Source organism: Amblyomma maculatum, chromosome 10, assembly GCF_055883805.1.
Source record: "Amblyomma maculatum isolate TAMU_Amacu chromosome 10, ASM5588380v1, whole genome shotgun sequence".
Classification (NCBI taxonomy): Eukaryota; Metazoa; Arthropoda; class Arachnida; order Ixodida; family Ixodidae; genus Amblyomma; species Amblyomma maculatum.
The window spans coordinates 168,644,754-168,669,552 of NC_139353.1; the positions used below are offsets into that span (position 1 = coordinate 168,644,754).

Below are 24,799 nucleotides of genomic sequence, written 5' to 3' on the forward strand. Positions count from 1 at the left end.
CTTAGGTCAGCTATTGTAAATATAACCAAAACATTACTTTCAAGCAGAACTTGCCCTTGTTATAAAAGTAGAGTCGCCAAAAGCACAAATTGCTAAAGCACTTTATTTACCGCACGCAGCCTCATCATCACTCCTCGCGTTCCGCGATATATAATGCTTACAGCAGACATACAGTTCTACTCTTGATCAGAAACTTGATCCGAGTCCGTATCGGCACTGCAGTCGCTGTCTCCAGTAGCGCACTATGCAGAACTCGTCGACGTCGAAGTGCCTCCTGGCAGCGCGGTTGCTGTGCTGTAGCCCTTACTAGAAACCTTTCAGCTTAAAAGCAGCTGTATGACTTGCGTACCGCCCCACCGCGATGCGGCACCAAGAGCACGGTAGACAGTGGAACAAAGCAAGTAACACTGACGTAACGAAGGAACAATGACAACGAGACGCGGAGACACTATGCAAAATGGCGATGACTAGGAGCATCATGGAAAAAAAAAAGACGAGCATAACTCATGATGAGGATCTACCCAAGCACGCTATCGCCGTCTGGTAGCGCGTGCACACAAAGAGGCCAGCTAGGTTCAGTAGCGCTCCAAAGATGGCACTTGTTACTACTAGCAACTAAAGCCCCTCAATAAACTAAAAGTAGCGCCATCTCCTCTCTCCTCCTCCGGCGGCGCCGCTCCTCCTCTCGCATTTCGACCGTGGCTCCACCTACGGGGTGCGCGACTAGCGCGCGCTCTCCGGAGCAGGCGCCCTTCACAGCCGTCTCGATCAGTGCCGCGCGCGCGCCGATCGAAGCGGCCGTGCGCTGGGTCTCACCAGAGCCTTGCATTTTGTCGCAATATGTTCAGGTTAAAATATTACTCACTGCTGAAACATAATTACCGAATGTTGACAGGGATTTCCCGCCAGAATAGTTTCAACTGTGTCATACACCACATATACGCGATTTCGGCGTTGGTTCAACTCGCCGTCATCTCCGTGTGTGCGTAGTTCGTCACATTTGGCCTCTCAGCGGCATGCTTTATAAAATGTGTAACTAGGCACCGGACAGGAACAATTTTGGAACAGTCTGTGTATGGTTTCTTCGCAGCGTTGACTGGATTGCGAGCTGCCGGTAAACTTGAGAAGTGTGGCAGCAGCTGTCTTCCATGTATTTTCAACTTCAGCTGCAGATCAAATTAACTATAGGCGGCGGAAGCTGCAGTCTGTGCGGAGTCTTTGCAGCTTTGATTGACTTGTGAGCTACCGGTAAACTTGGGGAGGGAGGTAGCAGTTATTTTTTTTTTATATTTGGCGTTGAAACGGTGCTGTGTTCAGCTGCCATGGTGTGTCACCATACGTACACGATTTTGGCGTCGATTTAACTCGCCTTCCCCTCCTTGAGTCCGTCAGCCGTTGACAAAAGTGCGCAACATGCTTGAAAAAAAAAATTAACTAGGCTGCGGAAGCTGCAGTCTGTGTGGTTTCTTTGCAGGTTGGACTGAATTGTAAGCTACCGTGAAACTTGAGAAGCGTGGTAGCAGTTTTTTTTTAATATTTTGCGCTGAAACGGTTCCGTTTTCAACTGTCCGTGCGTGACACCATTTGTACGCGATGTCTGCGTTGGTTGAACTCGCCTTCACCACCGTGCTTCTATCAGCCACCGGCCAAAGAGCGCAACATGCTTGAAAAAAAAATTAAATAGCCAGCGGGAACGATTTAGTAGCAGTCCGTGTGGCAGCAAAACACACGGCGATATGTGCCGCGCGCGCGCCGCCCGCCCCGCTGGAAAGGAGGAAGCTGCACGCCCAGCAAAAAAAAAGCGCGCGCGCGCACGTGACGGCGCTCGGCCAATGAGAGGGTCGAACGACGAAGGAGAGCGCAGGAGAGGAGGCGGGCGGCAAACTTCACATGTTGGCGCTACTTTTAGTTTATTGAGGGGCTTTACTAGCAACGACTCTCGCGGTGGTAATATTGGTGGTGCGATGATTATGAGAGGGAAAAAATATTCCGATTTTTCACGCCCAATGTGAGGGGTGTGAGCATTATGCGAGTAAATATGATACAGTGACTGCAAGTAATGCTTTTATATATATATATATATATATATATATATATATATATATATATATATATATATATATATATATATATAAGCAGAACTGCAAATAATGATTGATGACCTAGACAGGAAAAGTAGAAAGGTAGGCTTGAAAATCAATATGCAGAAGACTAAGGTAATGTTCAACAGCCTCGGGAAGGAACAGCAGTTTACATTAGGTAGCGAAATACTGGAAATAGTAGGCGAATATGTCTACTTAGGACAGATAGTAACCGCAGATCCGGACCATGAAAAGGAAATATCAAGAAGGATAAGATTGGGATGGAGCGCATTTGGCAAGCACTCGCAGATTATGACTAGCAGCTTACCGGTATCGCTCAAGAGGAAAGTATACAACAGTTGCATCTTGCCTGTACTCACCTATGGGGCTGAAACGTGGAGGCTAACCAAGAGAGTTCTACTTAAGTTGAGGACAACCCAGAGGGCTATGGAACGAAAAATGGTAGGGGTAACATTAAGAGATAGAAAGCGTGCAGAGTGGGTCAGAGAAATAACTCAAGTTACCGACATTCTAGTGGAAATTAAGAAGAAGAAATGGACATGGGCAGGACATGTAGTGCGAAGAGAGGATAACCGATGGTCGCTTAGGGTAACAAACTGGATTCCAAGGGAAGGAAAGCGTAGCAGGGGGAGGCAGAAAGTTAGGTGGGCGGATGAGATTAAAAAGTTCGCAGGGGTCAAGTGGATGCAGCTAGCACAGAACCGGGTTAAGTGGAGAAATATGGGAGAGGCCTTCACCCTGCAGTGGGTATAATCAGGCTGATGATGATGATAAGCAGAGTCTGAGGAAGAGTAGCCAAGAACTGAGGTCAGTGAAAAACTGCAAGAACAGTTGCAAGGTAGCGTACGTTTTCATTGTATGTGTAATATTTAAGTGTTTCTATCATTGTAAGGATGTAGCTATGGTAGCAGTGTATGGTACATTATTCCATAACTTTGTCACAAAAAAATTTGAATGGCGAAAGATTCTTATAATGTGTTAATCTAGCAAATGAAATTGGCTGGTGTTGATAGCATCATAGAGGGTCTCGCTACGATGAATCAGTTTGGAGGTTGAGAGTAGCACACGATGCAGCAGGGCACTTGTGTCCTTGTGCAAAAATGATTGCGCCTAGATACTTGGTTTGGGTCGGGACTCAGCCCATGAATTGCAACTGCATGGCAGATGCATGTGAGGGAGGGATGTAACACCACTAATGTGTTGAATGGAAATAAGTGTTCTCAGCTCGCACTTGACAGCACAAAGCCATGGTGATGATGGCTGCTACTAATTGTTATGAACAGTGGGGGAGACAAGGCCCTCCTCATTGCCCTAGTTTGAATGAAAGAAAGAGCAGGATCTGGAGGGGCAGCACAGTCAGGCCTCGAGTGGCAGTCAAGATGAAACATTCGGGGCAGTAGGACAAGGAAAATCACCATTGAAGTTTCGTGATCTTGGTAGGCTCGCTGCAGACAGGCTGTCTGGTGAGGCAATTTATGGTTATGATCGGGATTGGCATGGACAACACAGGCAAAGCAGGGATCAAAATCAGAGCAGGCGCAAGAAACAGTGAAATGGTGCAGTCAATGTGACCAGGCCGCTTGCTGCTGAAGACAGATGGCCTGGAGCATAGCCTCTTTTATACTCTCTGTGCCTGTCAATGCGCCGCGCGAACAATACACGGCACCGTCGGGTAAAGTTGCGCAGCGCTGCCGCTTCCGCCGCTGAGGGTGCCACTGATGTAGCTTACGAGCGTCGGCGCGAGGGCAAGAGCACTGTTATTCGCTCGCGGGATACCAATTCCTAAGCATGAATCTTGCATATTGAGCACATTTACTTGTAATGCCGACATCCTCTAAGAATAGCAGGTGATCATGATACTTGTTAGGCAATGACACCAACGCTATGACATTTTATCTGAGTCAGTTGCTAGAAGTTGCATATGGCTCGAAAAACTGCATTAAAATGCTAGTGTACACTGCGGTCAAACAAAATTTAAGAAGAAAGGCACTAGCATTTATTTACACATTTCACAACCGCAGTTTTGCTACATGAGTATCAGAAGTGGTATGATGAATGTTGCCACAAGTAGGGAAAAATGTTCCCGGTGACTGCTGTCACTGGTAGGGCATCTCAGAAGCCAGTTTGATTTACAGGTGATTGGAACAACTGCATCGCAGTATGCCATTGAGATCTGTAAGGAGAACAATTTCAGTATAAGCTGTTACTTTCAATGATTCAGCGTGTCGTACAAATATTTTTATTTAACTTAAAAAACAAGGAAGACAGATATACGCGTTGCAACTTTGTTTTTCGCTCACTCCAAAGTAATCGTCACAATAGGCAAAGCTCGCGTTTTTTTTATCGCAAAGTTGCGCCAGTTAGCGAAACAAAAATACTGTTCTGGAGCACATGTAAAATTCCACACATACGAGCTAACCAGGGATGAAATTAGCACTGCAGTCCAAAAATCACACGTGCACATTTAATATTATTATTACCTTACTGACGCGTAGTAAACACATTTTCTGGAGCTGTCATTATTTTTCACAGGCGCAATGCGATTGAATACGAGTTTTGCGGTTTCCGATGCTGTAGAGAGGGACACAGCGATTTAGTTGACAAGGGAAACTAATATATTTGCATAATTCAATTTAACTCGCTTTAAAGTAGTCTTCTTCACAATAGGTAAAGCTTGTGTTTCTATTTTATCACAGAATTTCGTAAAGCGTATACTGCGTAAAAAAGAAAAAAAACTGCGCAGGAGCACATCCAACACACTACGCAGACGAACTAGGCAGGGAAGCAAATAGCATTTCAGTCCGGAAAGCACATGTGCACATCTAACATTACTATTGCAGTATTGACACTTAATGAACACAGTTTTTGGTGCTGTCACTATTGTTCACAAGCCTCAAAGCAGCTGAACACTGCGCAGCAATCGCTGGAAGGATAAAGCAAAGCTGGCACTTACCAGTCAGTGCAATGCTATATTACTGCAGCTCCCGAAGGTAGAGAAAAGTATAAGCATGACCTTGCACACTGTAAAATGGTCCACGAAACAGCGAGAGTGTGACAGCATGTGGCTATCCGGACTGCTTTGCAACATGACGCACCCAGCACTCGCTTGTGCAAGGGTGACCCTACGTTGCTGGCGCCATTTCTCGGCAGCCAGCGGCGTAACTTCTCAACGGAGGAGGAGCAGTGACGACGGCCGCGGAGCGCGGAGTTGTCAGGCACAGAGGGTATAAAAGAGGCTATGCCTAGAGGCAAATTAAATGACGCTGTGTGCACAGCTAGAACTTCACCAGAGATTGGAGCCAAGGGTCATCGGCTCCCAAAAGGGCTTGAAAGTCCAGTGCTCCTTACAGGGTAACACAGAGGAAAGAGATGCAGCGGGCACTCAAAACCAGCACAACACAGTGCAAACTAGCACTCGCTTGTCCAACACAATAACACTCATGTGTCCACCACACAAAACTCTCTGCACAATGGACAAGCGCCAAGCCCACATCTTGATGCTATCAGCCAAGATCTTTAAAGATTCCTTCTGTGACACCACTTTGGACCGTCAACTGAAGCAAGTATCAGTAGAATTCCCTATATAGAAAAGCATCTGTTATTTCTCGTGCTGACTTACCTTTGACAAAAATGAATTACTGCCCTCAAAAAAAGGGTTGCTACCACACAGACGACGATGCTTGGCAAGACGAGTAGGTGGAATATAAGAGTCAGAAGAATTAGAATGTGTGAGTTGGGAAGGTCTACTGTGGGCAGGAGTTTCAAACGGTTGACTGAGGAGAAGCTCTCTAATGGAACCTCACTCAGATGTTTGCAAGGGCAATCGTCAGGCTCTGCACACGATGCAGGCAGTCACGCAGCAGCGAGAATAGCAATGGCATTGGGAGGGCACATTGTTAATGAAGAAATGTGCCTCAGCTTGCACAAGCCAAGAGATGCAGGACACGGGACTGAAGGTTGCAAGTTTGACATGTGCTCGACTCCTGTGCTTGGGAATGGTTTTGTAGTCAAAGCTTTAAAATTAGAAGGTTTTTTGGTGACAGTTTCCCTAGCAGGTGAGGTGGTTCCAAATGCGTGGCGCCAACTGGAGGGGAGCACATGGACCATAAAAACAAATAATGCCTCCTTTGAGAGTGGTAAGGCCTCAATGTGGCCAGACGATGCTGTACTGCCAATGATTTTTCTTAAAAATGCAGCGCAGTGGACGAAGGACATGCGACTAGACGATTACAGCGCTGACTATCAGCTGCTTAATTTATTACCTCGCTATGAGCACAGATTTCTGTCCACGTGTCTGCAAAATCATGTCCGCAGCAGTTGTGAGTAATTGAAAAGTGGTCGAGGTTAATGAGTGGTGTCAATCGATAGAGGGTAACGTAATGTTGTGTTTGAAAAATAATTAAGCCAAAAAAGCTAATTAGGTAATTAATTATAACAACTGGTTCACAGGAAAAGAAAGGCACAGTATCTGTCACACTTTTTCTATGGACACCTGAACTGCATCAAGAAAAGGGAAGAAGGTAGGAGTGAAAGCAGAAAGAGAGAAAGGGGTGCCGTAGTGGTTGTGAGGTCACGCAACCAAAAGTAGAGCCGAAAAAGGGCATAGGAAGGGATTGGCGCAATTTGAAAGTACCAGAGACTAAAATGGGTAAACGAAGTAAATTAATGTGACTTAGAGGATGTGACATCATGCAACGGGAAGTAGAGCCAAAAAAGGGCATAGGAAAGGATTGGCGTGCAATTTGAAATTACCAAAGACTAAAATAGGTAAGCAAAATGGGAATTAAGCAACCAACAGCAGCATCCGTGCCTTTGCATTACTCCAATGAGAGCTCGACCACCACAGGTGTATGATTAAGAGCGTTAGCATTGAGTTTTGCAGAATTTAATCCTAAGTCCTCAATTCTGGTACCAGTGTGTACATCATGAGACAACTCTTCAATTTGTACCACTCGCAGCCTGGAAAAAAGCAGTAGATCGGAGAATGCTAGACAGGAGAAAAGCCGAGCGTGCAGCGGAGACACCGGAACAGCGAGAAGAGCGCTTCCGCAGTTTTACTTGGGATGACCATTAGTCAAACCACAGCCAATTTTTTGTGTATATCAAGGGTTGGTTATTAAAAAAAGAGCTCGACCACCACAGGCGTACAATCAAGAATATTAGCTTGAGTTTTACAGAATTTATTCCTAAGTCCTCAATTCTGGTGCCAGCGTGTACATCATGAAACAACTCTTCAATTTGTACTACCCGCATCCTGAAAAAGGGCAGTAGACCGGAGAAAGCTAGACAAGAGAAAATCCGAGCGTGCAACGGAGACACCAGAACAACGAGAAGAGCGCTTCCACAGTTCTACTTGGGATGGCCATTGGTCAAACTACAGCCAATTCTTTTTTTGTGCATATCAAGAGTTTGGTATCAAAAAAGAGCTCGACTGCCACAGGCGTACAATTAAGAGCGTCAGCTTGAGTTTTACAAAATTTACTCCCAAGTCCTCAATTCTGGTACCAGCGTGTACATCATGAAACAACTTCTCATTTTGTACCACCCGCACCTATTTACGACCACTGGTTTGCCCTCATGGCTCCCCGAAGGCCACATCCCATGTCAGGACCAAAGGTGTGAATCCCTCGCACGTGTTAGGATTCAGTTTGAAAAACCATTCTGTGCTCCATATGGTGCACCACTCGGAACCCTCTACCTCAAATGGGTGGAGCACAATTGTGCCACCTACAGTGACTGCAAGGAGCGATGTACACACCCATTCTCAGGTGGAGTATATAATACTTGTCACGCGGGCAGTTTGAATGCCCATTGAGTCGATGGAGGTCGAACTTAATGGGGATGGGCCACTGCCACACGGCACTTTTCAATTGCGATTGAACTCGATCGACATTGGCTCAATGAGGTTTGCGAATGACCATTGGATGCCAAGGAACATTGAGAGCAGCTCTGCACTCACCCTAAGGTGAAAATCAAGACAAACTTAAACGAAACAAAACACCTAGATTAAATTATATAAGCTACATTAATTATTTTGTCAACTAGCTTTTCGAGATTTAAAATAATCAGATGTAAACAAACAGAAGCTGTTCTAGGGTGTCTAGATGCTATTCTGTGGCAGTACGACATGCTGCAGCATTTCACTCATATTCATCTTTTACAACGGTTTGCGACAACTGAGACCAAGAAGAGTCCCAGATTTAGCAACTACGAACGCAGCGAAGACGACTGCCGAGCTGTGGCAGCATTGCTGGCGCAAAATGAATGCGGCGATTGCGCATCGTTCGTCGTCGTTCTGCCATTACTTGTCTGTGGTGCATGTAAGTTATGCCTTGCTGTGAGGCATTTGAACACCCTTCTCTGAATGAACCTTCAATTAAAAATAGCACTTAGTGCGATATCCACCTTGTTTTATCCTGCTCCACCTCATATTTTTATTGGATGTTGTTACCAGTGGCGGCATCTGTCGGATCATACGCTCACTACTTTATAGTCGTTGAAATTGCTGTATGGCAGTGGTGCACCTCGATGACCCTCGGAAATTTCAAAGGCCATGCACTCAATGGGTATTGAGATTTCCTGTGCGACAGAGGTATAAGGCTGGTTGATAGTATACTAGTTAATGCAGCGGTGATTGGGGGGCCCTTGATCACATGGATTTGGGGAATCATGCGTCACACATGATGGACTCCATTTTATAGATGGTCACATAGTAGCTATGAAACAATTTGTAATGCTGTAGCTATGATTATGTGACTTGGCCGTCATCTCAAATCTGAGAGCGATGGTGAAACTGACAATCCAGTAGTAAGACCTAATGCTATTAAAGGATAGGTATCTAGACTGGATGGAGGTGAAGACCTCCGGCAACGCACTCCCTCACCAGAACAGGAGTTTGCCACCTTGGTGCAGTAATTGGCTGCAACCTCCCATGATTAGACCCATAAAACCCTGGCCCTCAGTCACAAGCGGCTGCAGAACAACTGACCACAGCGGCGGTCAGACCTGTGACGCAGCAGGGGGTGCTAAGAATTCCTGGCTCCGCTGGACAGGCCACCATTGGAAACTGACCCTGGCAAAGTTTAATGCTAGAACCCTAGCTAGTGAAGCTAGTTTAGCAGTGCTGTTAGAGGAACTAGAGGGCATGAAATGGGATGTCATAGGGCTAGTGAGGTTAGGAGGCCGAATGAGGCATGTACTGGGTTACCTAGGTTTACCGGAGAGGCGAGAACTAGGAGGGTAATATACATGAATTCAGTACTAATAATGAGAGGGTGGCAGACATCGTAATTAGGCTTAATGAGCGGTATAAACTGAAGGTTGTACAGGCCTATGTACCTACTTGTAGTTATGATGACCAGGCAGTTGAAAGCTTCTTCGAAGATGTAGAATCGGCAATGCGGAAAGAAAAACTCAGTATACTGTAGTAATGAGTGACATCAATGCCAAGGTAGGGAAAAAGCAGGCTGGAGACCAGGCAGTAAGTGACTATGGCACTGGCTCTAGGAATAGCAGGGGGGAGTTATTAGTTGAGTTTGCAGAGCACAATAACTCAAAAATCATGAATACCTTCTTCAGCAAACGGAAGAACCAAAAATGGACATGGAAAAGTCCTAGCGGGGAGACTAAAAATGAAATTGACTTCATACTGTGTTCAACCCCCGCCACTATGCAAGATGTAGAGGTAGTCGGGAAAGTGCGATGCAGTGACCACAGGATGGTGAGGTCCCGAATTAGTCTAAATCTGAAGAAGGAACGCAACAGGTTATAAGTCCATCAACGAATTAGCGGTGAGGGGGAGGGCAGAAGAGTTCAGGATCTCGCTAAAGAATAGATATTCAGCTCTAATCGAGAGTGGCGACAATACCCTAGAAGCAATAAACAATAATTTCAGAGATATCATTACTCAGTGCGCTGTAGAAGTAGGCGGTAGGATAGTTAGGATACTGGTAAGCTGTCTAAGGAGACAAGAGATTTGATTAAGAAACGCCAAAATATGAAAGCTTCCAATCCAACAGACCAGATAGAATTGGCAAAGATAGCAAAGCTAATCAATGAGCGCAAAGTGGCCAATATAAGGAAGTATAATATGGAGAAAATTAAGCATGCTGTAAAGAACAGGGGAAGCCTTAAAGCGGTGAAGAAGAAGTTAGGCATAGGCAAAAATAAGATGTATGCGCTAAAGGAAAAGGCGGGCAACGTCATCACGAATATAGACAAGATAGTCAAAGTAGCCGAGGAGTTCTATACTGATCTCTACAGTAGCCAAAGCAGTCAGGACCGTAATGAGATTGGCGGTAGGGAAAAACAGTCAGACATTCCACCAGTGACGAAGGACGAGGTTAAGAAAGCAGTAGAAACTACGAAAAGCGGGAAAGCAGCTGGAGAAGATCAAATATCTGTAGATTTGTTGAAGGACGGCGGGGATATCGTGCTAGAAAAACTGGCTACCCTGTATACGCAGTGTCTGGTGTCATCGACGGTACTGGAACTATGGAAGAACGCAAACATTATCCTCATTCATGAGAAAGGGGACGCTAAGGACCTCAAAAATTACAGACCAATCAGCTTGCTGTCTCTTATGTATAAGGTATTTACTAAGGTAATCGCTAATAGAATCAGGACAAAGGATCAAGCAAAGGATCAAGCAGGGTTTCGGAAACGGTACTCTACTATCGATCATATCTATACCATCAACCAGGTGATAGAAAAATGTTCGGAATATAACCAGCCCTTATACATAGCATTCATTGATTACGAAAAAACATTTGACTCAGTAGAAACCTCGGCGGTGATGCAGGCATTGCAAAATCAGGGGTAGACGAGCCATACGTGAAAGTGTTGAAAGATATATATAGTACCTGCACAGAAAGAAAGTAACAAAATTTTCATAAAGAACGGTGTTAGGCAAGGATACATGATCTCCCCAGTACTATTCACAGCTTGCTTACAGGAAGTATTCAGAGGCTTGGAATGGGAGCAGTTAGGGATAAGGGTAGATGGTGAATACCTCAGTAATCTGCTATTTGCTGATGGCATTGCCTTGCTAAGTAACTCAGGGGATGAACTGCAAATAATGATTGATGACCTAGACAGGAAAAGTAGAAAAGTAGGCTTGAGCACCAGTATGCAGAAGACTAAGGTAATGTTCAACAGCCTCGGGAAAGAACAGCAGTTTACGTTAGGTAGCGAAGCACTGAAAGTAGCAGGCGAATATATCTACTTAGGACAGGTAGTAACCGCAGATCCGGACCATGAAAAGGAAATAACAAGAAGAATAAGATTGAAAAGGAGCGCATTCGGCAAGCACTCGCAGATTATGACTAGCAGTTTACCGGTATCGCTCAAGAGGAAAGTATACAACAGTTGCATCTTACCTGTACTTACCTATGGGGCTGAAACGTGGAGGCTAACCAAGAGGGTTCCACTTAAGTTGAGGACAACACAGAGGGCTATGGAGCGAAAAATGGTAGGGGTAAGCGTGCAGAGTGGGTCAGAGAAATAACTCAAGTTACCGACATTCTAGTGGAAATCAAGGAGAAGAAATGGGCATGGGCAGGACATGTAGTGCGAAGAGAGGATAACCGATAGTTGCTTAGGGTAACAAATTGGATTCCAAGGGAAGGAAAGCATAGCAGGGGGCTGCAGAAAGTTAGGTGGGCGGATGAGGTTAAGAAGTTCGCAGGGGTCAAGTGGATGCAGCTAGCACAGAACCAGGCTAAGTGGAGAAATATGGGAGAGGCCTTCGCCCTGCAGTGGGTATAGTCGGGCTGATGATGATGATCTAGACTAGGAAAAATTTAGTTGCTACTGGTAATTAACAGCGGCTTCTGTCTAAGTGCGGTCTTGAAGAATGTGTCGTCATGGGCATGGATCAGTCCATGGCAACAGGCTCCTCAAGATCAATTGCATGTTTGGCGTGGCTGCTGACTGTATTTTATTTTGTTTATTTATCCAAACATGGCCGAAGCAGGAAAGGCACGTTATAAAATAAGGTACTTGTTGCTGCAGGCTGTACCCAGATGTGGTGCGTACGCTGACTGCGTGGAAATCTGGCCGGGGCCTGCCCCTGTTCATCTACTCCTCAGGCAGCGTGCAGGCCCAGCAGCTGCTCTTTGCCCACACCACAGAGGGGGACATCACCAGGGTCAGTCCCCTGCTTAGCCTGTATTCTTCCGGGAACTATGCTTTTGATTTTTGGTTAAGAAAGGTGGCTGTGTTGCTAAGAAACGAGAAATTTCAGAAAGCTTCTGCATCTGAGCAGCCTAGGAAAAATGAGCAGAGTTATATTTATTTTACAGGTACTGGCAGCCTTGTTATCAGGGTGTGGACAAAACAGCCTTGTACTGACAGCCTTGTTATCAGGGCATGGGTAGGAGTGAACAAAAATGGTCCTAGGCATTGAAGGATAAATCGGAAGACAAACGTGACAATATATATCATGTGGGTCAATTGACGGGGAGCGGCACACATGTTATTTATAGTTGATGCGCAAGTGCATCGAGGAGTGAAGAAACCGTGGGGCAGTCAACAGTGTCAGCAGGTGACACATTTCCTTTGCAAATAGTATGCGGGAAAAAGCAATTTTTTAATGCATTTGATCTGCATGAGTAATTTAGTGTGATGTGAGCCATGGAGCGGCAGTTAACCGATAGAAGGTTAACCGATTTGAAACTTATGATATAGAGTAAAAAGAAAATCTTCAGCCTATCCCAGTAAACAATCAAGATCTTTGCCTAGGCTGGTTGGAAAGAACAGCACTAAGCAAAACACAGGACGAGCGCCGATAGACCCTTTATGAGTCACCTGTGCTGGGTTTCAGTGTTCCTTCGCCCTCGTTTTTTCGCACTGTTCTTTTGCCGCTTACCCAGTGAACACCTGAATGCATGATTGTGTACTACTGGGGACAAAAGTTTCCAGGACACGAGAAAAGCAAATTTGGCATACAAGCGTCACATTCTTGGAGCTCTGAATGCATGATTGTGTACTACTGGGGACAAAAGTTTCCAGGACACGAGAAAAGCAAATTTGGCATACAAGCGTCACATTCTTGGAGCTCGTTAATATAGGGGAGAAAACCTGGGCCAGGGGGCGTTGCGCAGCTCTGTGCGTCAGCGCCCTCCATGGAGACCCCGTCAAAACCTCCGCGCAGTGCGGCCGCATCGTCTGCTCCCCGCCGCATAGAAAAGCATGCTGTCGTCTGCTCCGCGCTGGTTTCCAGCACGTGATTACGCGCGCGCGCTCGGTTGTTTCTCTCCTCCTCCGGCCGCATTCTGGCCGCCGTCGCGCTCCAACAAAGGGGACAAGAAAAAAAAAAAACTGGAATGAAAAAGTGACGGTGCACTTTTTCGCAAAACTCGTGAAAGTGTTTTTCTCTCTTCTCTCTTTCGTGTTGAGATGATGGTTGTCGGTTTTTTTTTAGGTATCTCGTACCGTTCGTATCTCGCACCTCTGTTTGTAACTGGCGGTGCCGCAGCAGCCATCGCGGAACCAAGTCGGCCTCAAGAAACAGATATATGTCATTAATGCCATCACTCGGCGCTTATAAAGAGAAAACACATACGTTAATCGTTCTATCCTCATACGCGATCCTGCTTCGGAAGCTCAAAACAGCGCATTCGCTAGAGGAGATAACTGAACTAGGGATTGCACAGCGTAGTTGTGGAATTAAGAAGACAAAGGTTTACTTGGAGAGATGTCCCCGCCTGCATGAAAAGTCGTCAGGCATTTCCCCGCTCTTCGTCTCGCGGAGAGAGGACACTGCCGAAAAAATGGCATGCCTCGGCCTCTCGTCAGTGATCCAGGTCGTTGAGAAACCTCTCATCGTTAAAGGTAGATAAGTCATTGATTTCGGATGGCAGCGCCACAGCAGTGAACTCCCACTGACCACTGTCAGCAGGAACCAAAGGGTAAGGCGGTATGCTTTGTGCCTTTGTAGGGAACGCGTCCTAAACGCGCCGAAAGCAGCCACCACGGCGCCGGCAGCATCACCTAAAACGTCTGTCCCCAAAGAGTTGAATAGGCCCCTTTCAAGTGAGCAGTCACAAATGGAAATGAAGCTTCCCAACCAGCACCCGCAGCACTCGTCGCTGTGTACATGCGTATCAATTCTCAACGAGAAGGCTGGACCCTTCATTCTCTGAACAACATGGAAGAGACATCAAGAGGTGCCGCCTCAAGTACTTCAATATACCTGTCGCTTGCCTCTGCCTTCGAGTACCGAATTCGCGTTCATGTTTTTTTTTTGTCTGAGCCTGCCAACAAGCGCTCTTTGAAAACAATGTCTGCGGCGATCAGTTAATCATAATTTCTCACTTTCGAAAGCACCGATAAAAAGTGTGCCTCCAGCCAGCCTCTATGTCAGCCGGGGCACAGAAAAAAGCAAAAATAAGAAACACCACTGGCAAAGAGCGCCGGCTTTGCGCGCACAGACGCACGACCATCTCCCCTCATCCTCACTCTCCTTCTCCCGCTCCGCGTGCACGTGTGGCTGCCTGTAGCACGCGCTCCCGAGCGAGCGGGCTGCGCAGACTCCGCAGACAGCCGCGCGCAGTGCTGGCACAGATGCGCGTAGGTTTTGTAGTTCCTCTCCGCTCCGCTGGAAACCGAGCGCTGGCATCACAGAGCAAACTCCAGCTTTGGTTCCCTATTATCAGTTGCGAAATTTTTGATAAGGCCTATGTATAAAAAGAACAGCGGGTTTTAATTGGTCAAAATTTGAATGTATACATATAGTGGTACCGCCCACGGTACCACTACCCTTTGGGTGTCAATATTTCAAAAAAAAATTTACTCCCAGTGTCAATTTGTTTTTAAACGCTATGTGTTTAGCACAGTACCCATACGGCAAAAACAGTCAACTGTTCCTAAGTTGTGAATTTTCACAGCTGAAGAGGTGCATTATTAGAAACTGTTAGGCATAATAGTTGTAAAAGTAACTAAGATGGAAAAGAGATAATAAACGAAGCGATTTTCAGAAGGCAATGGTGGCGATAACAGACAGCTTTTATTGGCAGCTTCTAGATGGCGCCACACTTGAAAAGCACTTGAAAAATGCATGCTGAAGCTAGTCACTTTTCGAAGCGGAGTTTTCCAACTGGCATGAGCAAATAGCTTGGCCACATTCTTTGGTGATCTCTTCATTTCACTAGCGATGTCCGAACATGACTTTCAAACCATTAAATCTGGTCTTCAGACACCAGCTAACTACAAAGCTATCGACTTCGACTCCTGATAATGCGTCCTGCAAATTTTTGTCCCCAGCAGTACATGACATACGTGCAGTGGACCTCTCCGGCTCATCAGAGCATCATTCCCAAAGAACGAAACATGAGTGGGCACCGAAAATCAAAAGTCACGGTATCAGTGGCAAGGATAGGGTTGATTCCATGAGAGATTGAACTGCCTAAATGATTCAGATTTTTAAAAATGTTGCCTTGATTACTTCATTCACATGTTATTGAGTAGGCCAATAATAGTGAAGGTTTCTTTTATTTTGGGGGGGAAGGTGGGGGGGGGGGGGGGGGGGGAACACTTGAATGGCATAGTGGCACAGGCAGTGTTTTTGCATGTAGAAGTCGTTCGCAACTTTGTACTGATGTACGAATGAGATATACAGTACAACCTCTCAATAGTAAAGTCACTGGGGCTGGCATTTACTATATCACTTGTTGGTGATGACATTGTCCTAAAGATGCTGTCTGGTAATTAAATGCCTACTTGTTGCTTAATGAAGAAAAAGAAATCCTCTAAAATACCTTATGTCTCTCTCTTATTGTTTATTTGAGCCATTTTTTTTTCAGTTATAAGATTTTTTTTTTTTATATTTTGTGGAAGTACCTCTTAAGCGTAAGGACTACGAATACAGCAGAGCTTGATTTCATGTGCAAACCAAAGCCTTGCATGAACATGGTGTCTTTCGCTGTTTCTACCTGCGCGCAGGCTCCGAGGCCTACATAGAGTTGGCTTCCCCTCACCTTTGCTAAGCCCGGCGGTAAAGCCATAAAAAAAAAAAAAAAAAGCACTCAATTTTTTTTTTTTTAATTTGTCTCGCGATCATCGGTAGCGTGCGTGCAGTGATGACATTTCATGGCAAGTCGTCGCCGCGGCCAGGTGCACTTTACTATAACCGATTTTTACCAAAAGTATCTTTGCTATGAAAGGGGGGAAATGTAAAGTCATCTGTGGAAGATGAACTGGGACTTTGCAATATCTGTCCGAGTTCACTATAGCAGGGTTCTACTGTACAAGCCACAATTACTGTACTTTTCCTGCTAAGAGTGGCAATTCAATAGTGGCTGATGTCAAAACAAAATGAAACTTATGAGACTATTGACAAGCCACAACCCTTGTTTGTGTCTGTTCTCTGTTTTTAGTTTTGCACTGTTTTAATTGAGACGCTTTCCTTACATTTCAGCACTAGTTTCCAGGGGAGGTGGTGAAATAGCTTTGCTGTAGAAGTGTCCTAAATACGCGATGCAAGGCGACATCGCAGGTGTAGAAGAAGGAAGGCACACCAGCCGTGAGGTCCCAACATGGCGCTCACACTGCTCCTCGAGCCCCACGCTCTTGCGCTTCTTCCTTTTCGTTTTTCTCAAGAGTCAGGCACAGATCTTCAATACACTCCGGGCCCAGAGGTGACAACCGCTAATGGAAATATCCGATTATTATTGTTGTTAGCTCTAAAAAATTACCTAATTGAACTGCATCAATCATTTATGCCACTTGCACAACTAATGCTCTATCCTATGGTATCATTTTTTTTCACGATATACCAACCACTTCCTCTTTTATAGAGCCGATAAATTCATGCACACCGTTTCTTGACGCTCTCTCCTATGGTACCATTCCTTTTGGCTGGGGAGCTGGTTACGAGGAACAACGGGCCTAACTTCCTCCCATCCTTGCTAGAAGCAAATTCATCACGAGCAGACTATCCCATCCGTACATGCTATAGATTACACGATAATACCAGTCCGCCAAACAGCTTTTGCACACTGTCCACAGTGACAGATTTAGAACATCTGTTTGTTGCAGTTCATCATTAGTTTCTGGCCTAGACAGTGACGATATCCCAACAAGAAATGTGACGGTCACCTAACTCATTATAAATGGAGTAAATGAAGGTGATTGGTCTTGATTTAGCAACAGCTTCGGTTTCAGATAGTAATGTTCCCAGCTGCTGCGTATCAAAAATATGATTTTCCGAGCGTTTTCCACTGGCACATCTTTATGATTCTAATCAGTCTTTCCCCTCCCCATCAGGCAGCTCCCTCGGCAATAAACTTCCACGCTATACTATCGCTAGCGCGGTAGTCTTTCTCATGTTGCTGTTTAATAGAAATTTGAAGCTTTGCTACATCCCTAGGTGGTCTTTTGACCGACCAGGGGAATCAACACCTGTGATTTCGAAAGATCGAGCGTTCTGCAACCTTTCGCTTGGAAGAGGTGCTGTCGGAGCAGCGGCTACTTCCAGCCAAAAACACGCACACACCACATGTTTTGCCTGGGCACATTTAACACACTGACGAGCTCGTGTCATTTGGATCCGCCTACACCGCCATGGAGAACATTGTGATGTACATGCAACACCACAAGATGTGTTGACAGGTCTTCACCAGGAGGCATTACTTCGGTGGATGTCGCTGCAGATATGTTTGCCTCTTTGTATGCCTCAAGGACTTCTTTGGAACTCGAAACACTGGTGACGAGGTCATTGACGTAAAAGCAAGTGGAAGCCTTTTTTACATAGCAGCTGTACTTTGTAAAAAGGCTTCGACGTGTTGTAAATGGGGCAGTAATGTTGCGGCCAAAAGAAACGAGCTTGCAGTCGTCCCGAAGGGCACACGTGTCATTTTGTGCTCCTGAATGGCCAACAAATGACTCTTATACCACACGTTTCACAGCTGGATGTCCTTGGGAAAACTTTCTAAAACTACGCTATCTTGGCAAGCGCTTGTTGAAGGGTCACATATGCCAGTGCTGTTCAGTTCCCAGAAACGCTGGAGTGTATTCCAAACTTCTCTGTCAAAAGAGCTTGTTCGAAGCACACAGACTGTCCTGACTTGTGATATATTGCTTCCATTACATGAAACAGGGCCTCAAAAACTCCAACCAAATCTTGTATGATGACTGCAAGGCTTTTTTCTGGGTCATGGGAACAGATTTCACTAGAAAGGAACTTGGAAATTCGGTCTGCACCTAAGTAAATCTATTTCTTTCATTTCATTTATTTTTCCCTTAAAGGCCCGAGGGCATTACATAAGGGGGGAGCAAACTCGATATACAATGCGAACAAGAACAGGAAAACATTAAAACAACAAGAAAAGAAAACAGAAACAAAATAAATAATGCAAGGGTTAGACGAAATAATATTAAAAACAAAAAGAACAATATACCATAAGCGAACGACGCCGAAAATGTTATACAAATTTGCATGAGAAAAACGCTTTCACGAAACTGGTGAAACTTGAGCCGGTTGGTACGTCATCGATGGCAACGTCAGCACAACTACAAACACACGTAAAAAAAGTCAAGACAAGGTAAGCGCTGCCTCCCCCACGCGCCCACAATTCAGGCGACGTCATCAGCGATTTCTTTACGAAAGATGGTCGTTTAATTTTATCCTGAATGATTTGCGATCAGTGCATGATACGATGTTGTTTGGCAGGGCGTTCCATAGTACTATTGCGTCCGGAAAAAATGAAGAATTTAATGCTAAGGTGCGACAGTTGATACGTGCAATGCTATGATTATGGTTTAGGCGGCTAGATGTCCTGTGGGGGGGCTGTAGCTTTGCATGTCTCGTACGGGGATGATAATAGAAGTGATGTAGAAGACATAGGCGAGATATGATACGGCGTGACATGAGCGATGGAATGGCGATGGATTGTCTCAGTGCTGTGATACTGGTTTTCTTTGAATAGCAAGATGTTATAAATCGGATGGCGCGATTCTGTACGACTTCAAGGTCGGTGGCGAGATACGCTTGTGATGGATGCCAAATGGAGGACGCATATTCTAGTTTGGGGCGAATGAAAGTTATATAGGCTAGTTGCTTTATTTCCGGGGATGCGGCCTTCAAGTTACGTCGCAGATAACTGAGTGTGCATGAGGCTTCAGCGCAAATGTTTTGAATGTGGGTTACCCATGATAGTGATGGTGTTAGGTGGAAGCCAAGATATCTGTAGGATAATGCGGGGGTAATTAAAAGCGAGCCAATACTATATTGATGCTGATTCACAGTGTGTTTCCTCGTGAAAGTCATGGATTTACACTTGCTAATGTTTAAAGGAAGGAGGAATTTATTAGACCAAGAGGCGAGTGTATTAAGATCAGATTGAAGCAAACATGAGTCGTTGGTCGTCCTAATCTCTCTGTATATGACGCAGTCATCCGCAAAAAGACGTAATTTTGATTTTATATTACAAGGGAGATCGTTACTGTAAATTAGGAATAGTAGCGGTGACAGTCCGGCGCCTTGTGGGACTACAACCCGTGAAGACGATCATTCAAGCCTGGAAAAACCATCGCATCCACAAAAAAATTTCTTTGTCCCAACCAACTGTTTAATGAACACGTGTGCACTAGGAAATTCAGCCAGTGGTCGCAAATAAGCGGAACTTTGATGGCCTCGATTTCATGTTGTACAGTGTCATATCTGCTTTGCAGATGTAGGCGCACCAAATTGAACTTGCGTGGTAGTGATTCCATAGATGTCCCAAATGCTTCGATGGTCAAATCAATCGTCTTCACGGGTTGTAGTCCTAATTTCCTTGAGATATCGGTTCTAACGAAAGTCCGTTGGCTGCCGTCATCAAACATACCTCCGATATACATCGACTGGCTCTCTGTGATCAGCCATGCTCTAAACGTTTGCAATAGCACTTGTGTCTACATGTGACTTGTCGTTGCATCATTGCCCATGGCATGCTAGCCGACGCCGTTTTCAGTCGTAGCTGCCTCCCATGAATGATCAGCATAATTGCAGATTGGCATAATTGCATAGAAAACAATGATAGAATCTGGCTAAGAGGGTTTTCCACTCTGGCAGACTCATGTCGCAAGTGCAACATTCCGTTGAGTGCATCGTTGAAGGGCACAAGAAGCACTCTTTGCCTTGACTAGACGTGGCGCTGTGCAGAACAGAAGACGAAGGCAAGGAGCTCCGACGCCAGCCACATGCTTTATCGTTACCACTACGTGCGGTCACGATCGGCAAACTGTGACCCATCTCTTGACGGCTCGATCGTCCAATGGATCCAGTTAATTCTTGAGCTTCCACCTCGATGCACAGTTGCTCTAGCAACTGTTGAAGCTCCACTTCTGCTGACTGCTGTTCAATGTCGTTTGGTTCGGTGCTTGTAATAGTTTATCATGACTTGACTAAGTATTGCTTGCTTTTACAAGGGTCCCTACCAGCATGCCAGAGTAAGATAACTCAAGCACAATGCTAGCCGATCTTTACTGAGGTCCCAACATGGTGCTCACACTGCTTCTCGAGCCCCACGCTTCTTCCTTTTCGGCTTTTCTAAAGCGCAAATCTTTAATAGCAGGCACTTTGTTTTTACGCAATTTTCTGGCAGCTTTATTTTTGGCTAAAGTGGCATATTTGTTATCGTGTCCTGACCCCAGAGGACCATTGGTCGGCATTGTCAGTTCACAGATGTTAGGGAGCATGCTTTGGGTGTTCTAAGGCACCAGTTTTGTTGGGCTCATATGCGAGCACATCAGCAGTACATATTGTATTTAGCAAAACGTTTAACTGGGCTAGTTGGTACATGTTCATATTGTAAACAACACTGCAAGAGACGAGAAAAGGACACAGGATGAGTCCTGACTTGCAACTAAAGGTTTAAAGGAAAAAATTGGTGGTGGCTTAGCTTGGTTAAGCCTGGATATCAGAAGCGAAAAGGTTCAGTGATGCCATGGCTTAGCTGGTGGTTCCTTAGCATAGTTGGCCCACTACACACACTTTCAAATGGATTGTCTGGGAAGCGAGACAAACTCGTGAGTAGCATAGCCAAGCTCACTCACCCGAATACCAAGGTCTACTTTTCACAAACGGTCAACCTCATCGTCACATCCAGTGTTCTTGTCAGCAGTAAAACGCGCCCGTCTTGCTGCGTCACTCATACGTCTCTTTTCCAACCGCTCGGCACGCTGTTCTTCACTTTCCTCGTCCTGCCGCCTCCTCTTGTTTTCATTCCACCGTGCAGCAGTGGCTTCGGCCTGAGCAGCAGCACCTGACATCTCGTCTCCTATCATTCTTCCTCTTCTCTTTCCTGGCATACGGTGTCACGGTGTCATGCCGACGGCTTGAAAACCTAGCGCAGTGCATCGTTCTTCTTCTCCTGTGACGTCACGTCGTTTGCGCATGCGCAGCTGTGGCTTTTTCTAACAACAGAGCACACGCGAGTTTCAGAGTTGACTAGCCTAGTGAAGCTTTTCGCTTCAAAATCAAAGAATGCAAAAACACAACACTAAAAAAACCTGACACATGTACTCGTGACACCGTTAAGCACTCCTGAGAAAAGCAAGAAGGCAAGGTTTTATTGACCAACAGATTCCCAACGGCATCAGTAGCATACTCAAACTAGGCCTCAGGCATGCCTTCGAACCCACACTAGACGAGGCGGAAAAGCTAGCCATGTCAAGTCAATAGCCAGACGATAGGCCCCTTTGCATTACAGAGTGCATGGAAGTTCTAGAGCGGATCAAGACAAAAGCAGCCAAACGCAACCCAGTCAACACGATAGCAAAATGGATGTGTTCAAAGAACCTAAGGGTCTGTTGCCTGACAAGGAAAGCTGTTTTACCATCTTTTCTAAAAGCCAATTCCATGAAAAAGCCCTGGCAGCGGTCATGAAGAACTTGGAGGTGTCTTCACTGAAAGAGGCCAAGGTCAAGAAACAAGCAGTCTCCCTTCTCTGCAACCTCGGCCTTCAAGCAGGTTGGCCAGTGCAAGAAAATGCACCTGGATATCTTTTTCACCACGAAAGACCCATAAAGTTGGCGTACCCTTCAGGGTGATTGTATCGGAAAGCAGCACATGGCATCATCACACGTCAAAGTTTCTGCAACAGCACCTTTCATCCTCGGATTCATTCGACCCTCTCAGGATTCCCAGCTCCGTCGCCCTCGTGTCCTTTCTAAAGGAGGACAACCCATGTGATTGTGTAGCCTCTAGTATAGATGCCACAGACCTGTATTGTAGCCTCCCACATGACTGCCTGTTGAAGTGTGTGAAAAGATACATTACGGATGATAATAATGAAGTGGTGTCTGTAGCACAATGTAGGATATCCATGGAAAATTTCCTAGAACAGCTACAGTTTTACTTGCATTTCGTAGGGCAGAAATCAGGAGTGTGCATTGGATCGAGCGTCGCTCCGCTCTGAAATGACATTTTTCTTTCGGACGTGTACAGAGATTTAAAAAAGAACTTATCTGGCCTACATCAGTCATATATGTTAATCACTATCCGACTTTTGTAAAACACGGGCATTTTCTAACTCAAACGGTTGACATTCTAATTGTGTTCAGGGAGTGTAGGTCAGAGTTACAGTTCACCTTTGGGACGCCATTTAACGGTGAACTGCAGTTTTTGGACCTGCGGCTGCATCATGTATGCTGGAAATACAACCCAAGATCGACAGACACTTCTTAATCCCACTGAGGTCATTCTGGTGAAAAATAGCATAATCAGTTCCTGCCTGCGAAGTGCTCTGACCAAACCATGCCATTGAAGGTAGCTTCTAGGCTAGGTTAAAGTTTGCTGGACATCAAGACCGAGTCCTTAAAGCGTGAGGCCACTTCCAGGCTGAAAACAAGGTTGCTGTTTTACCATATTGAGATCGGTATATCCGTGCTCCAAAAGGGTTCCTACTCGCCTGTCGGTTCTTGTCGCCGTGATGTAGACTGCGCAGACACTGATGTGGGCGCGTGACGGAGGTCCACTCCTGAGGCTTCACTGCTTAGACCCCGGGATGGTTACAAACCAGATGGACTCGAAACACAGGCGAACACACTCCTTTTCTCCTGCACTTCTTCCTTCTTTTTTTTTTTTTTTTTTTTATTGTTCATTGGTGCGCTACAGGAAAATAGGCAAACACTGCTTGGACCCATAGCCAGTGGCTAGTAAAGGGTCCAATGAAAAAAGTACACAAGTTGCAGCTATTTGTGAAAGTTAGAGACATCAGAAGAAGGAACTTCGCAATAAATGTGAAGAAAGTTAGTTATCGCTTATACATTCGTAAAACTACCAATGAAGAGAAGAAAATGTAAACTAAAATCTTACAAATCAAACAAAAGCGCATAGAACTTATACAAGAATTAAAGCAACGAAAGATGAATGCATAATGTCACCTCACTATTACAATGCCGCATGTCGCAAAGAAATATCGCATCAAATAAAATACAGGTATATGTAGGGGTTACATGGGTAATACCAGGTGAACGACGTAAAATTACAGTAGGCAAATGAAAGTTTGGACTCGAAGTGTTTCATTCATTTTAAGGTAGTGATCTTTTATTGCAGTGGAAACGTTCTTGGCACATTTTATGTCATAGGGTAGAGAATTCCCGATTTTAACGCCCGTAAACTGCAGCATACGCTCACGATAAACATTTCTTTTTATGGGTAAATTAAAATTTCTGGAAGTGAGGCCTCGGGTTGCACTTGACAGGATGTTAAATATAGATATATCAGAGGGGAGGTTGTTACTTACTATTTTTTGAATACATTCAGCAGTGTTTTTCTGACAAAGCAGGTCGAAAGGCAGCACGAGTAGTTTAATAAATAGTGGCTCCTCGCACTACAACACTGTTCGCTTCATGACACATCGTGTCTCCTTGAAAAAAAAAAAAGTCAAAAGACAAAGGTCAATGAGGTAGATGAGGCACACACAACGACTGGAAGTTGTTAGTCCAGTCATTATGTGTGCCTCGTCTTCCTCTTTGTCCTTCGTCTTTTGAATGGTTTTTTTTTTTCAAGAACATGTACCAACTGACCCAAGTTTCAACTTTGTTGTATCGTGGACTTAGGAAGCAGATATAATATTGGTGTGTTTCTTTCTGCCCCTGTCAAGCTCAAACAACTGTGCCTTGGTATTGGAAGAGATCAAGGCACAAGAAGGATGTCACACAGGGATAAAATTGTAGCCTGTAAGACAGGCACTGTTCACAGTGTTCCCCTTTCCTGCAGAGCCCTTTACATTGGTCAGATCAGGCGGTGCCTTAACAAGTGCTTACAGAAATAATTTAAACGGGAATGGCCTTTCATATCTGGTTAAACATTGTGTGGAGTGCAAAGTGATGAAAAAGAAAAAGTGCACTCACTCATTGCATTGTTTAATCACACACGTGTACTGTACACCCACAGAGATCAGACGGCACGGGAAGTTGTCGAGCCTTTCCATATCGCAAAGGACCAACAGAATTGCATCAGCAAACGGACTGTTTTCCTTTGCGGTAGGGAGACTGCTTTTCGCGGTAGCGCTTGATGGTGTTACGAGCATATCTGTCAGATTTTCTTACTGTTGCATTTTCATGTTTTCTTGTGCGTGTGTTCTTTCCTTTGAATTTTTCTTTATAGATGATTTTTAGCTAATGAACCTTTAGTTACGAGACAGTGATCATCCTGTGTATCTTAGTTTGTGGTGTTTACAGTATGAATATATGTGTACTGTATGTCCTAA

The 24,799-nt window shown here is 45.1% G+C and overlaps 1 protein-coding gene across 3 annotated transcripts in view; it reads left to right on the forward strand.

The window, feature by feature from the left end:
- LOC146177891 (enolase-phosphatase E1-like) overlaps positions 1-24,799 on the forward strand; it is an 88,486-nt gene that overhangs the window by 43,438 nt on the left and 20,249 nt on the right. For all 3 annotated transcript variants that reach the window (XM_084580632.1, XM_084580631.1, XM_084580630.1), the window contains exon 4: positions 12,114-12,249. In XM_084580632.1, the coding sequence (XP_084436758.1) occupies positions 12,114-12,249 (136 nt within the window). The remainder of the gene's footprint in view (positions 1-12,113; positions 12,250-24,799) is intronic.